The sequence below is a fragment of the Oryza brachyantha genome, chromosome 9 (genome assembly GCF_000231095.2).
Source record: "Oryza brachyantha chromosome 9, ObraRS2, whole genome shotgun sequence".
Lineage (NCBI taxonomy): Eukaryota > Viridiplantae > Streptophyta > Magnoliopsida > Poales > Poaceae > Oryza > Oryza brachyantha.
Window position 1 is genome coordinate 8,952,279 of NC_023171.2, and position 15,119 is coordinate 8,967,397.

The 15,119-nt window shown below is 42.3% G+C and overlaps 4 protein-coding genes across 5 annotated transcripts; 1 reads left to right on the forward strand and 3 right to left on the reverse strand.

The window, feature by feature from the left end:
- The first annotated feature begins 661 nt into the window (after nt 1–661).
- Nucleotides 662–3,025, forward strand: LOC102702495. Its single transcript, XM_040527614.1, has 6 exons — nt 662–849; nt 956–1,014; nt 1,423–1,501; nt 1,592–1,730; nt 2,623–2,736; nt 2,831–3,025. The coding sequence occupies exons 1-6, from the start codon at nt 662–664 to the stop codon at nt 3,020–3,022; spliced, it is 771 nt and encodes a 256-aa protein (XP_040383548.1). The 3' UTR covers nt 3,023–3,025.
- LOC102702780 (pentatricopeptide repeat-containing protein At5g56310-like) lies at nt 2,949–5,587 on the reverse strand. 2 transcript variants are annotated; one of them, XM_006661159.3, is made up of 3 exons: nt 3,946–5,587; nt 3,659–3,853; nt 2,949–3,032 (listed from the first exon to the last, which is right to left on the reverse strand). In XM_006661159.3, exons 1-2 carry the CDS (start codon nt 5,533–5,535, stop codon nt 3,830–3,832), a joined length of 1,614 nt encoding a protein of 537 aa, XP_006661222.3. In that variant the 5' UTR covers nt 5,536–5,587; the 3' UTR covers nt 2,949–3,032; nt 3,659–3,829. The 2 variants fall into 2 exon arrangements, with proteins under 2 accessions (XP_006661222.3, XP_040383547.1); XM_040527613.1 differs by having other exon boundaries at nt 3,659–3,856.
- A 957-nt stretch (nt 5,588–6,544) lies between these two features.
- Nucleotides 6,545–9,138, reverse strand: LOC102703061 (fructose-bisphosphate aldolase-lysine N-methyltransferase, chloroplastic). The gene is made up of 6 exons (XM_040527531.1): nt 8,544–9,138; nt 8,360–8,388; nt 8,024–8,235; nt 7,593–7,715; nt 7,080–7,484; nt 6,545–6,989 (listed from the first exon to the last, which is right to left on the reverse strand). Exons 1-6 carry the CDS (start codon nt 9,020–9,022, stop codon nt 6,777–6,779), a joined length of 1,461 nt encoding a protein of 486 aa, XP_040383465.1. The 5' UTR covers nt 9,023–9,138; the 3' UTR covers nt 6,545–6,776.
- Nucleotides 9,139–10,178: 1,040 nt separating this feature from the next.
- Nucleotides 10,179–12,330, reverse strand: LOC102711011 (peptidyl-prolyl cis-trans isomerase NIMA-interacting 4). The gene is made up of 4 exons (XM_006660553.3): nt 12,081–12,330; nt 11,631–11,740; nt 10,604–10,746; nt 10,179–10,439 (listed from the first exon to the last, which is right to left on the reverse strand). Exons 1-4 carry the CDS (start codon nt 12,232–12,234, stop codon nt 10,397–10,399), a joined length of 450 nt encoding a protein of 149 aa, XP_006660616.1. The 5' UTR covers nt 12,235–12,330; the 3' UTR covers nt 10,179–10,396.
- Nucleotides 12,331–15,119: the final 2,789 nt, after the last annotated feature.

Genomic DNA, 15,119 nt, shown 5'->3' on the forward strand with positions numbered 1-15,119 from the left:
GTTAACACATAGGATAAAAGATGATAAAAAAGTAAATAAATGAAGAAAAGAAAGAAATCCATGGTTTCTACGCAACACCTAAGGCTTAACGAGAAATAAGTAACGCTAAATTTAAAAGTGAATTAGTAGTGTTTATGTTATAAGAATATTGTCTGATACTATTTTTTTATAACACGGAGAATATAAAAAATCATGACTAATGACTTGTATTAGCCTATTAGGATTGATCTTAGGGCAGCGGGCTCGAACAAGCCGAGCCATGACAGGCCGGGCTGGCTCATCACTCTACATGGGATTCGCGTGGGCCGGCTCATTCAGCCCATCACCCTGGCCGATGGGTATGCCGCGGCGCGGGCGAGAATATTCTGGGTTCCTGCAGCAAGGCTGCAACCCGAGAATGGAAGATCCGGTGGGAATCGGCATCCCCGCGCGCTCCCGTTCTCTTGGCGTCTCGCGCCCCGGCCAGGTCTCCATCCGTTCGTTGCACATTTCCACCCCTCGCCGCGCGCGCCTATTTATCTCCTCCCGCCGGCGAGCCGGCCGGCTACCACCGCATCGGCCGGAGAGGAGGAAGAAGCAAGCAGGAAGCTGATCACCTTCTTGCACGCTCCGCAACCGTAGGCTCTTAGCTGTAGAATATTTTGCGGGTACGGGGGGCTTGATGGGGGTGGAGGGTGACAAGGCGTCTCCCGGCGGAGTTCTGGACGGGCTCTACGGGGTGCAGCTTGGCCGGCGCCGGCCGTCGCCGGGAGACGGCGGCGAGGCCGCCGTTGTGGAGTACCCGGCAGCGTCTGGTTCGGAACGTCACCAGTTCAGGGACGGCAAAACGCTGCAGAGATTGCCGATTAGGTAACTAATTAAAACCCGTTTCATCACAAAATTTGGGGCAGATAATCACACCATCATCGGTAGACAAAACATTAATTTTATCTAAGTTGATGGGTTCCGACTGCAGGCGATTGTGGCAGCACAGGCCTTCCTTCTTGAAGCCCGTCCATTGCAGCATATCATGCGGTAAAAGACACTCTCTTCGATTCGGTTTTTAATACATGACACCGTTAACTTTTATTTTAAAAATCTTTAAAAATAATTTTTTTTACGTGCTACAAGATTTTGATACAAAGAATCTAGTGAGCCATATAAATCAAAATTTAGAGGTGATTTGATATGTTTTTAGACACCCGACTCACGAGCAGCCTATGAGTTACAACTCACCGTACCTAGACACTCTTATATATATATATATATATATATATATATATATATATATATATATATATATATATATATATATATATATATATATATATACACGATGTTATTTTTTAAAAACCGAAACGAGTAGCATCTAAGTTAGCTGATCTATCCAGCAAATATAGCTCGTCTCCAGTACGTAGATTCTAACTGTTTTCCTTTGGGCAGGTGACAAGCATGCTGGTGAAACTATAGCTAATGTAGTCACCTCACTCCCTTTCATTATTCTTGGGATGCATACACCAAGGCAGGCTACTTCGTTTATGGGTTTCGGCTTAGCTCTATTGTTCTTCAAATTGTCAACTATCGTCTAACGAGGCTGTTACCAGCTCTGCAGGACGAACTTAAACACGGCGCTCTATGCGAATTCGCTAGTCGGGGTAGGAATAGCTTCAAGCTTGTACCACTCCTCCAAAGGACAGATCAGAAAGTTCCTGCGGTGGGCAGACTATACTATGATTGCAACTACTACATTGGTAATTTAGTCATATCGTCAGTGCTATTACTTGCTACTCTCTTAGTTAGGGATGACAATTTGTCCACAGGTCTATGGATACCCGAAAGGTATGGACATGGGTTTTATTTTTTGTCCGTGAGCATGTCTGACCTGTAGTATATAGTGGATGGTAACCGGGTTTTATATTTTATCCATGAGTAACCTATGTGATCATGCCCGACCCAATTTTTATGTAAAGGTTAATTTTAGCCTATCTCTCGTACCTATTTTCTATTAAACATTAAAATCTTGAATTTTGATAAAAATATACTAGATTGGTGATAATTTGTGTTGCTCTTTAAATCATTGCTGGTAAGTTTAGAATGTATTGATTATATTGCTCTTTGTTTAATTTTCTATCTATGAGATATTAATCATGTAAAACTCATTTGGTACTGTCTGATATACCCGTGCCCGACAAGTATAGGTATGGGCATAGAGTTCCACCCCCCCCCCCCCACCCTATCAGGCATAAATCATGTGGGCAAAAGTAGGTACTCGGATCAGGCATGGATTTGCTCTACCCATGCCCGACCCGACACATTATCATCCCTACAATTCACCAAAAATATATATCATTTTGAACATTGCACGCTGTCTTTACAAAATACAATATTGATCACTAAATTCTATGATAACGTATTTACAGAAGTTATAACATTCTGATAGTGCTTTCAGTAAAATTCTCTACATACAATTTTTCATGCTCTAATCTAAATATTTAACGAGAGGTGCATTTTTAATGTTTTGGAAGAACATAACACATTTCAAAACGACAAGTTTTTTTTTTACCTGAGGGAGTAATTAGTTATTGTTACATTATCTGACTGGTGCAAAATCATGACATTATGACAAGCGTGTGTTTCGTGCAGTGTTTATCAAGAGCACTTCGGAATGAGAACCCCAGATTACTAATGGCAGCATCAGCATTGCTCCTACCATTTCAGCCTTTGATGGTTTCAGTTGTTCACACTGGAATGATGGAGGCAAGTAACATTACTAAAACCAATCATCATTTCAACGATTACTAGGAATGTTTGGTGCAGAATTATAAAAATCTATCATTTCTCTATGTGTCAGGTTTCCTTTGCAAAAAGAGCATCAATTGAACCAGAGCTCAGAATGGTACATAACCTGCATAAGATGTCGTCTCTGTTAGGAGGCGCGCTATTCATAGCTGACGATTGCTTCCCAGAGACTCCCTATATCCATGCTGCATGGCATCTCGCTGCTGCAATTGGCATTGGCACATGTAACAAGCTTCTTGAGTGACATAAGGAACCTGGTGGGACGACCAGAAGAAGGAATTTAGCAGACACCAACTTGTCGCAATTAAGAACAATTTGCAGCATAGGTTCAGATAGATGAGAAGATTCAAGCATTTTTTAAATTAGAAAGGAATAGTGCTTTGCATCTACCAGGATATAGATAAGAATAAGATGAGATGCATTAGATAAGCTTCTGTATGTATTTCTTCTATTAATTTATTTAGGTGTTCCATCATGACAATGTCCTGAGTTGTCATAAATAGTTTCAAGAACAAAATTAATAAGATGAAACAGGGGTTCAAACAGTAATCATCTCATTATTAGAAGTTATGAACTATAGTTTACTGAGATATAGATGCTCCTAGCAGTTAAGCTATTTAAGGGCTGGTTTGGTTTGCTATAATTCCAAATATTGGTAACGTCAAATCATAGGCAACTTTTTATTGATGTCAATATTTTGGTAACATATGTGAGTTATAGGCGAATATTGGTGATAAACCAAAAAATAGCCAAATTACTATTCAAAGTGCCAATATTTTGGTGGGGCAAATTTTGGCTTCAAATCAAACATGCCCTAAGTTCAGTAGAACAAGAATTCTCGGACAACCAAGGATAAGTAAAAAACATGTCATGTCCTAACCTGAAAAGGAGCAATGCTGCTGCATAATTTCATGGTTTCACCAGAGGGTCAAGAATATAAGATGCGTATATCCTTTTGCCACTACTCAATCTGAAACATTTTTCCTCAGGCATTCACAAGAACACCTCATGGTTTCGTGCTTGAAGTTGACCTTCAAGCTCCAACACTAACTTAGTCAAAGACTCCCCTGAATTCCTGCTAATGATTAATGAAACTTTATAATCAATTCGTCATTCGGCTCATGCTCGCATGCTATGTACCAACATGCTGGACTAGCTTGGATTCACCTTGCTTGTTCCTGCAGATTTTCCAGCATCCAATGTAGCTATTCTCTCTCTTAACTTCCCAGCTTGCTCCCACTGTCCAACACCAGCATACATGTTAGCCAGCAGGACAAGGTGGCCAGCTGCTCGCTCTGGCTGCAGCTCAATCAACCTTTCAGTCACTTCTGCTGCGATCTCAAGATTGCCTTCCCTCTTGCATCCGCTAAGCAGTGCACCCCACACGGCATCGTTAGGCTGCAAAGGCATTGTCTTCACAAGCTCAAGAGCTTCACGCAATTGCTTCCTGCGGCAGAGCATGTCAACCATGCAGCCGTAGTGCTGTATCCCCGGAGTGATCCCATAAAATCTTTCCATACTCTGAAAGTATTGCCGGCCATCATCAACCCTCCCTGCATGGCTGCATGCCAACAGCACTGCAAGCAGAGTCGCACCATCAGGATGCTCCTGCATTCTGTGAAACAAGTCTAGTGCCTCCTCAGCGCGACCATGTATTGCAAGCCCTGAGATCATAGTAGTCCATGACACAGTACTCCGCTTTGGCATCACCAGAAACAAGCGGTGTGCATCCTCCATAGCCCCACATTTCACATACATATTGATGAGTGCATTGTCCAGCAAAACCGTCCGCCACTCTCGTCCTTCCTGCTCGACGCGGGTGTGCACCCACCGCCCGAGCCGCAGGTCCCCCTGCTCGGCACACGCCGTTAGCAAGGCAACCATTGTCACTGCGTCATCCTTCACATTTGCCTTCCTCATCCTCCAGAAGAGCTCAACCGCCTCTGCTGCCCTCCCGGCATTTGCACAGCCAGCGATCATCGTCGTCCATGCCACGGAATCCCTCTCAGGCATCTCATTGAAGAACCACAGTGCCACATCCATCTCGCGGCACCGCACATAAGCCGCAAGCATGCAATTCCATGCCGCCACCGTCCTCTCCGGCATTTCGTCGAACACTTGACGGGCCTCCCGAAGCTGCCCGGCCACCGCGTAGAGATCAAGGAGGCTGGTAAGCACGTGCCCGCTGGACAGCGCTAGCCCGCACGCGACCGCGCGGGCGTGGAGAGCGCGGCCGTGGGGGAGTGCCGCGGCGCCCGCGTCCACGAGGGCAGCGAGGATCGTGGAGAAGGAGAAAGCGTTGGGGCGGAACCCGTGGCGGGAAACGAGGCGCGAGAAGAGGACCACCAGCCGGTGAGGCGGCGCGCGGGACGACGCGGCGGCGCGGAGGAGGAGGTTGGCGAGGGTGGTTGATGACGACGAGGCAGACGAGCAGCTGTCGTCGGCCTCGGCCGCGGGCGCGGGGGCGAGGAAGAGGGACTCGGCGCGGGGAAGGTCGGCGGCCGCGGCGGCGAGCGAGAGCAGCTTGGCGAGGAGGAAGCGCTTGCGGGGGAACCCGTTGAGGATCACCTGCGCGTGGAGCTGGTCGAGCGCGCGGCGGGCGGAGGAGGTGTCTCCCGGAGCGATGCGGCGGCGGCGGTGCTGGGCGAGGAGGTAGAGGCGCTGCTGCAGCGCGCGGGAGTAGGGGGTGTGAGGGGGCAGGCCGGGTGGGTGGCGACGAGGAGGCCGGCGGCGGTGGCCATGGCCGGCGCTCGGCATGGCCTGCGCGGTCGCCCCCGCGCGGGAAGAACGACGAAGCCGATCGGGACGACGGGAGAAACCTGGCGAACCCAAATCAAAACGGCAGAGAAGCAAATGGCAAATGTGCCCCCGTCACTTTGAACCGATCGATTTCCGCCCAAACACGCGGAATTCATTGGGTTTTCATGGTAAACACTTTGAATTCATTTTTTTTTCAAATGGAACCGTGGTCCGTGTTGATGCAATTACACTAAAAGTATAATGGACCATATGACACTGCACATTTGTGTTACTGTAAAGGGGAATGTTTTATTTTTTGAAAATACAACGTATTTCGGTCACTTCTGGACGGTATATATTGTTCCATGAATTCGTGTAGCTACAGTATCCCATCCAAATGTTAGTGGGGTAAGAGCATCCCCAACGGCTCGTCTATCTCATCCTCTATCGTGAAAATAGATGATAAAGACTACAAATTAAGCTCCAACAGAACGGCTATCCTATCATTTATTTTTAAATGTAATTCATATTAGGAGGGAGAACATTCATATTTAGATGATCTCTCTCCATCCTCCAAAGAGATACAGAGAATGTCATATATGATATAGTGAAGTACAACGAGATATGAAGGATGAAACTAGTTTAGACGATTGAAGATATAGATGATCAAATTTAGATGAGCTGTCAGGGATGCTCTAATGGACCCAACTTTTTTTTCCTATAAACAAAATAAAATTTAAAGGTTAGATTTAAAATAGGTTGGAACTAAATTTTTTTAAGGATTAAATAGTGTTACGAAAGAATCCAAAGTTCTTGGCCCATTAACACTTCTAAATGTCATATTTTCTTTCTGCTCGAACAAATGTTGATTCCACGTATTGGAGTGATATAAGTATATAACTACTACTTGTGTCATGTTTTGAATGAAAACTATACTTTGAGCATGCTTGGTATGACTGCAGCTCCAACTTCACTTCTCTAGGAGCTGGAGTCCAACTAAACACACGAAATGATAGCAAATCAGGCTTGAGTGATCTGGAAAAAAGTAGTAGGGAGGTGGTGCTAGCTTCAAACAGCTCCATAGCTCCCATCAGGACTTCGTTTCTAAAGTTAAATTTAAGAGTTGGAGCCCTACTAAATAGGCCCTTTTGAATGTTGACCATAATTCAATTTTGTGAACATCTATTTCATTGATTTTCTATCTCACGGTGGCATCTTACAAAACTCTCTCTAGGCTTGCACTAACAAATAAAACGCCTCTAAGATTCCCAGAAGATAATTTCACCATTGTCGCCAACCAAGCCGATATCCTTGAGTCTCCTTTCTTGGTAGTACTCAAGGCCATCTAATTCTTCCTCCCTCTGCTTGAAGATGTCATCAATCTGCTGTAGCACTTTCTTCTCACCAGCCCTTACTTGAATGGCAATTTGAAGCCTTGGCTGAAGATTTTTGCTTTTCAATAGTTCTTCGTCCTAAATATTTCGACATGTTTCATAACATTAATTAGGAGATAGTAACATAACAAAGAAAAAGAATAACATTTATTCAATATATAAGTATACCTCCTCTACGGTAGTGTGATAAGCACCAAGAGCAGATTTGCAGGCATTTCGGATAACCTGACATATTGCTTCTTCATTGTCAGAACTCAATGGCAGTTCAAGGTGGCCCCAAACGGAATTTCTGAAGAGTGCTTCCAAGAGAAATGCATCTGTTCCCCCAATGCACAATAATCGCAGGTAAGGTAGCATTTGAGGAGGAAGAGATTCACCAAGGACAATATCAAAGTATGCAGTCTCCCCCATCCCATTTAGCTCTGCAATGTCAAGCTTGTCATCATAAAATGGATCAGATTCAGATATCTCCAAGGTCAGAGTATATGAATCCCTTGATGAATTTGGTTCTGTGAAACCATAATCAAGTGCTAATTCTGCATTGCTCTTGTCCAAATCATACTGAATATATATCTGTCAAATCAATATTTAGTACATAAATGTTACCAGTGATAAAAGATCACAGCTGTGTAACTGTGGTACTATGATTTACTAAAAAAACGAATATATGTGAATATGTACCTGTTCTCCAGATTTAACACCCACTGGTGTTCGCAGAGAAAACACAACATCCCTACCAAAAAGGCCCTTTCCTTTGATCTCCCAACTGGACTCATTTGAGGCTATATCATCACTGTGATTTACCTGATTTGGCAAAGCACCAAAGTGGTTAGAACAGATTGAATTTCCAATCTTCCTGTTACATTTGTATTATGTATTGTGGGAATGCTGAAAAAAGCACTTTATATTGTAAAGTGAACAATATTTGAACATTTGGCATGACAAATACAGGCATGGTTTGCATTGTAGAGTGTGTTTCATATATAATTTGGCATGACAAAATACATGCATATCTTCCACTTTACAGCAACGTCTACTGATTGCAAAAGTTGGTCTACAGCATTGGAAAAGCAATTAGGAAATGCAGGCACGATTGCACTTCAAGATCTTACAAGATCGGCAAGTGGTATGAGAGCAAGTTTGTCTCCACGGAGTCCTGCAAACACCCTTGATCTGAGTATTCCAAATGCCCATAGGAAATCATCAAATGTTACAGTATCAGGAAACAGCTCCTTATTCACGCTTATGATCTCAGCTTCAACGCTGTCAAATTCACTCTGTACATACTCTTTCACACCCATTGTTGTATTCAGCAACTGTGTTCCTGCATGGAACAAAAGCATGCAATTTTTTTTTTCACGAAAGCTACTAGCATCACATTATTCACAGAACGAGTTCGCATTGTAAAGAAGGTTGGTCGATTTTTGACTTTTGTATTGGACGCTCACCTTGTATCTCCAAGAGCTCTTCTTCTGACCTGCACTGGAGGCACGAAGCAACCAATCAAAAGCATCAGCACGGAGAGGCATGTGATGTGAGGTCACTTGTGATGAGCCACCAAAGAAACAAAAAGAGCATTTCATCAAACACATGTAGAGCGATGGAGCGGTCAGCATCGATCACCTCACTCACCAGAAGATGGTGGAGTCGGTCTGGCGCGGGAGGATGGCGAGGTAGGGCGCCCACGGCGAGTCGGCGCCGCGGGCGAGCTCGCGGAGGAGGAGGAGCGCGACGGCGACCCACGGCCTAAGCTCCCCGCCGCCGCCGACGGCCCGGCCGAGGTCGGAGGCCGCGACGGCGTCGGCGTCCATCCAGAGCTTCTTGGGCACCTCGGCGACGGCCTCGCCGCGGGGCAGGTCCCTCGCCGCGACGAGGCCGAGGCCACCCTCCGGGACGGCGGCGGGCGACGCCGCGCCGCCCGCGTCCGCGCCCTGGGACGAGACCCAGCGCCTGAACTCCTGCAGCGCAGCGTCCGAGGGCGTCCCCACCGCGCGGGGCAGCAGGCGGGGGAGGGGCCGCGCCCTCGTCATGGGGAGGCGGAGGCCGGGAGGCTGCGGGTGGCCAGAGAGGAGACGGAGCGGCAGGAGGTGGTGGCTGATCGGGGCGGCCATGGTGCAGTGCGGTGGCGCGCGCGCGGGGCGAAGCGGATTAGAGGAGACGACGACCGTTGGTTCTCTCCACCTCGGGGCTATGGAAGATCGGAAATATGGATATGATAGGTTATCGCGGGAACCGTGTTACGTCATGATAATTATATAATTACGCGGTAACCACAATAAATTCATACAGATTCGAAAAATAACTTAAATTTGATATACTCCGTCCAAACATTTTATTTGAAGTGGTTGACTTTTAGATTACATTTGATCATTGATTTCATTTAAAAAATTATATAATTATTAATTACTTTGTTGTGATTCGATCCATTATTAAAGATATTTTAAGTATGATCTACAATTTTACGTGCTTAATAAAAGTTTTGAGTAGGATTCAAAATTTAACAGCGTCAAATAAAAAAAAAAGAGAATCGCAGAGATAATATCTCAGTAACCACATTAAATTCAAACAAATTAAAAATAATTTAAATTTCTAATTAATTTTGTACATTTACTCACCGTTTACCTCACCACGGCGGGAGAGGAAACCCGTGAAATGCATCAATATGCATGTAACCTTTATCTCTTAAAATTCACGTAGAAACATAGAAAAAAAACCACTAAAATCCATGTAGAAATAAAATGTCCTCTAAATGGGAACTTAACCATCAGTGTCATCAGCTCAAAGCTCTTGACCGTCTGCTCAGGATTGTAACATCTCGGTACAAATGGTTGAGTTCACGCCAAGATAGAGAAAAACTTTCTGCATCAGCTCAAAGTTTTTGACGTTCTAAACAGAATTGTAACACCTCAGTAGAAATGGTTAGTTCATGCCAAGATGAAGAAAAACTTCTGCTTAAACAGTGACTTGACAGGAAATGAGCGTCATCAGCTCAAAACTCGTGACATTCTGGACAGGTTTGTAATGTCAAGATATATACCCAACAGAGAGAACGCCAAAACGGTCTGGTGAACTGACAACTACAGTAACAGGTACAGCAACAGGAAGGCACCTGAACAAATGCTGTTACTTAAACGATAATTTCCTTATATGCCGCAGAAAGTTTAGTGATTCACTTATTTTTCAGGCCAGGCCAGCCTTGTCGCAAGAGGAACCATCCAATTAGAGACTTCCGGCATTTAAAAAGATACCAATCGAACAAAGACAGACTGAAATGCTACATCTCAGCAGATCCCAAATAGATGGCAATGGCATGCTTGGCATCACAGGTTACTTACAGAAAGCACAGTTTTTCTTTTAACTCTTTGGGACATCATTAGAAAGGCTAAGCATAGAACATGAACTCCCATCACTCAGTGCTTATTAAGTAGACAGAGACACAAGTCGTTTGCCTGAGGGTGTGTCCGTTCCAATCTGAACCAGGCTGATCAGTTCTTCCTCCCTTCACAGAGGATGAAGTGGTAGCCGTGCCTGCACAGTAAACCAACAAACATTGTGTTAAGTAACTAGTTCAAGATGAGGCAGGCGATTAAAAGAAACTACGAATCACACAGATCAGTACTCATGTCATAGGTGCTACTTGCGTGTTAACAAACCATAGATTGGAAGAAAAAACAGTGACAATATATACATACGTAGACTTAAATGGTGCACTGCAAGCTCCCACAGGTGTGCTAAATGCAACATCCTGGAAAGGGCCAGCCATTTTTCCACGTGGGAACCATCCAAGATCTCCACCTTTCTTTCCAGATGGACATTCAGAGAATTCTTGGGCTATCTGCAGTATCAGTAAATTCAGTCAGACAAAATGTTATACAAAGTGTTCAGCACGGTATGAAAGCAGCCAGACTCCACAGTCAACAAATAACATTGAAGTGAATTGTATTTTAAGTCAGTAAATGATTGAAAAATTAAATTTTGTCTGAAACCGATGCCAGGTGAAATTATAACCCATATTTTTCTTATGATATCACACAGTACACAAAATATCAGCCACAGCCTCATATGCATGTCTCAAGTAGCGAGTACACAATCATGTGGAAAGTGTATTAACTACATCATGTCACTCAACAACTGACTGTCGGTATACTTAATCTGTAAAGTGTGCACTGTTTACCACAATATTTAAATAGAACTATTTTTTGTATCAACGAGAAGAACTCATTTCTTATACTTATTTTCTTCAGAAAACAAATTGATTCTTTACAAGAATATCCCAATATTTCCTACCATAGTCATTTGGCTAGTTATTATTCACAGTTCAATACTAGTTACCTGTCAGGAGTTGGTCTGGGAATCAAGCAGTACAAGATTACATACCAGTATTAGGACCATGCCTTAACTATTTATCCTACCTTTTCCCTATCAAGTACAACCTAAAATCTCAAGTTCTGTTTAAAGTATCAATATGCGATATAATCACACCGAAAATCAGCATGTCTGACTCATCTCTCATAAATTTCATCTGCGATTCATTGGAGATAGCTGGAAATAAAGCAGTCAGATGTGCAAATCCAACAGATATGCATGATTGGTGGACTTTGATTTGAAATTGAGCTATTAACAGCATACAGCATAAAGTTTTACCATACAAATGTACCGAACACCTGAAAACTCCCACTAGTTTCAAGCTGAGCTGCATCCGCATCTGCCGACGCTTACCTTGGCAAACTCGGCAGGAGGGACCTTGTCCCCGTTGTCCAACCAGCCATCCTGCAACTTCTTGTACGCTTCATTGATCTTCCCCTGCTTCTCGCACAACACATGCCTCGCTACAAAGACAACAACAGCACAGCAGTCAAGTACCCAAAAACCCAAAACAAATGAAATTTACAACGAACAGAACCATCCTAAACCAAAGGGACCTTCCTAGCTAACAATAAATCAGCACCCACAATAAGGTAAAGCTGATCCCCATCTAATCAAGCTCTTGACCTGCTCCAATACTAAGCATCAGAAGCGATAAACAAATCCATCCACTTAGAGCGATCTGGGGACACCGGCTCAACCAATCCAATCTCGCGGGGCATCCAAACCGATACTACCAACAGCGATTCGAGTCCGACAGGGAATTTCTGTGCCTCCCATGAGCAGAGGAACTGGAGGTACTACCTTTGACGTAGGTGCAGGTGCCGAGTCCGTCGGCGGACTTGCCGCCCTTGCCCTTCCCTCCCTTGCCGCCGCCGGCGTCGTCGCCGCCGCCGGACGAGCCGGCCGCCTGCTTGCCCTTCCCCTTGGCGTCCTTCGGCTTGGAGTCCTTCCCCATCTGCTGCTAGCAAAAACCCTATAGGCGAGCTTGCTGTTGCTGGTGAGATAGGCTCGGCGAGATCGAGATGAGGCGAAGAGGGCACTTCGGATGATTTGCCATCCGAGGCGTATTCCTGGATGCTATTTTATTCGTAAATTGATGGAATGTCATGTTTTTTTAATTTTATATGATTATAGTTATACAAGATCGTTTATCTTAATAATGATTATTTTTTAATTATTATTTTGAATTTTAAATTTTCTAAATTATGTTTTTACATGGAACTTATTTACCTATATTCTAAATTATAAATTATACATGTTCATAAAGTCTTTTCTACATAATATTTAATTTATAATTTAAATTCTAGATACTTCTAAATTATATTTATATATTGACCTTTTCTCTTAATTTACACATGGACCTTTTTTATTTTTAAATCCTAAATTGTATTTCTAATCTGATTCACTAAGATTTAATTGTTTACAAATTATATTTATAGATGGACTCTTTCCTCGATATCAATTTTAATATCAATTATTTTATTTGTAATAATTTTCAATATATAAATACAATTTAAAAGTATTTTGAATTTGAATTATAAATTAAATATTATGTAGAAAAGAGTTTATAAATAAGTACAATTTATAATATAGGTAAATGATTTCCATGTAAAAATATAATTATAAAATTTTAAATTCAAATTAACAATTAGAAAATAATTATTATCAAGATAAGAGATCATATATAGCTTTAATCCTACAAAACTAGACAAAGCTGGCACTGAGTCAACAAAACCTATAGGACAAGTGGCAAATAGTTAAAGTTCACGAAGAAAGTGGCATTTGGTATTGCGTCATTCAGGGGAGGATGGCAAATCATCAAAGACCCGATGACGAGATGACTAGGATTTTTTTTCTTTTTTGATTTTTTAGATGAAACCTCGTGTTTGTGGGTGCCGAAAATTATAAGATGTTTGAAAACACTTCAAGAACACACAAATCTTAAAACTAAGAGCCTAGCCGCCTAGGGCTTAGCAAAGGAGAAGGACTGAAGCAGAAGGAGAGAGAAAAGAAAATGTTAGAGAGAAATAGAAGATGTATGTTGAATACGTGATAATCGAGAAGCGAATCTTATTGAATTTTGAAGGACGGATGTCTTACATAATTTTCTTCCTAGATTCAAGAGGACTGAATTTATAACACACTTTAGAGTTAGCTTTGGAAAATAGAATAAACAACATACTCTACAAATTAAAATAAAGTTATCGCTTTGGTTTATACATGGTTTTTGTAGTAAATTCGTGAAATAATGAAATTTCTAACAAAATTCGAAATATGATCTAACTCAGCGCAAATTTCATGGGAGATTAACTCAGACTAGCTTAAAATTAATTTTAGGCCAGTCCTGGTTTAAGTAAGATATTGAACACCAATGCAAGGATAGTTAGGCTAGCCTAGAACTTTAGCGCAGTCCGACAGCCCCAGCTCAAGATAAAAATTGAACGGAGGGTCCAATTCTGTCATGAATTATAAATATATGAGTTTTATATTAATATTAAGATTCTTAATTTCGCAACAAGAAAATAATTAGCTAGATGACTTTGAATCTAACCATCCGGTTCATTCCTCTCTTAGTGTGAAATCAAGAGTTACGTTGTATCTTTTTTTGCTTCTATTTATATCCCAAAATTTAAATTTTTAATATTAAATTTATAGTTGATTTTAAGTCAATAAAAACACAAATACAAACCTCTAACCTACAAATTATTTTGTTGTGGCTAATATACCGTTTGGTGTATTATCAGCAATTGGCCAAACCGACGTGGCCCTTATTATGAAGATCAACCTGCCTGAGAATCACTTAGGCCGTGTTTGCCGGCATAGGTAAGTTAATTAAATTCGTGCTCTCCGAAGTGCTAAGCCGTATACTTTTTTACAAAAGTTTCTATAGGAAAGTTGTTTTAAAAATCATATTCATTTATTTTATATTTTTAATAATTAATAATTAATTAATCATGTATTAATTTATTATTAGTACGCTTTTCGCGCTGGGTAAGTTAACTTACCCCTTTCTTACCGAACGCAGCCTTAATTTTTTGAGAAGGATATTTTTACCCGGTCCTCTATATCCACTCGGATATATGCAGCTATTTTTTTATTTCGGAAACTTTAAGAACTTAGCCGAGATAAAAAACTTATCCCTCAAATGCCTAATATGAAATTCATGCTCATATAAAGATTTAAACCCAGGATCTTAGATAATCACTGGGCTAATTCCGGCTCCTGTAAACAAACCGCACTAGTCAGTGATGTGTAACATAAGCTGGAGGAACGTAGACAAAACAATATTAGCTCTCATATCTGTGACGCAAGCTGGGATCTAACAGAGGAGATCACACGCCCCCCTCGGATCGTAATCTGAATACCGCCGGCAGCGGCGACACTGAACCTCGCCTGCAGTTTCTTCAGTTTATTCAGAGGTTAGAGAAAGCCCGCGGCGGTTTAACTACTGTGGCGGCGGTCAGGCGATCGCCGCGCTGGTCCAGTCGCGAGCCGCCACCGCGTGCATTACGCTTTGACTGAGATCATATTGAGGGGTGATTAGCGCCCATTGGTAGGCTGGATTAATTACTTTGCCTCTGCTTACGGTTACAGGCCAAATCTTAAATTTTTAACCTTAAATTATAAGCTAAAATTTAAAATTACAACCTCAAATTTAATGATTTTGGGACAAAATTACAATCTATAGATTCTTTAATCAAACAATCGTAAAATTATAGATTGAAAGAGTTGTCATAGATTTAATGATTTTAGAACAAAATTTACCCCAAAACTACATACTTAATATTTAAGTTATCACAAAACTAGAGATTTTAGAGTCTAATCCCTAGCATATTTTGG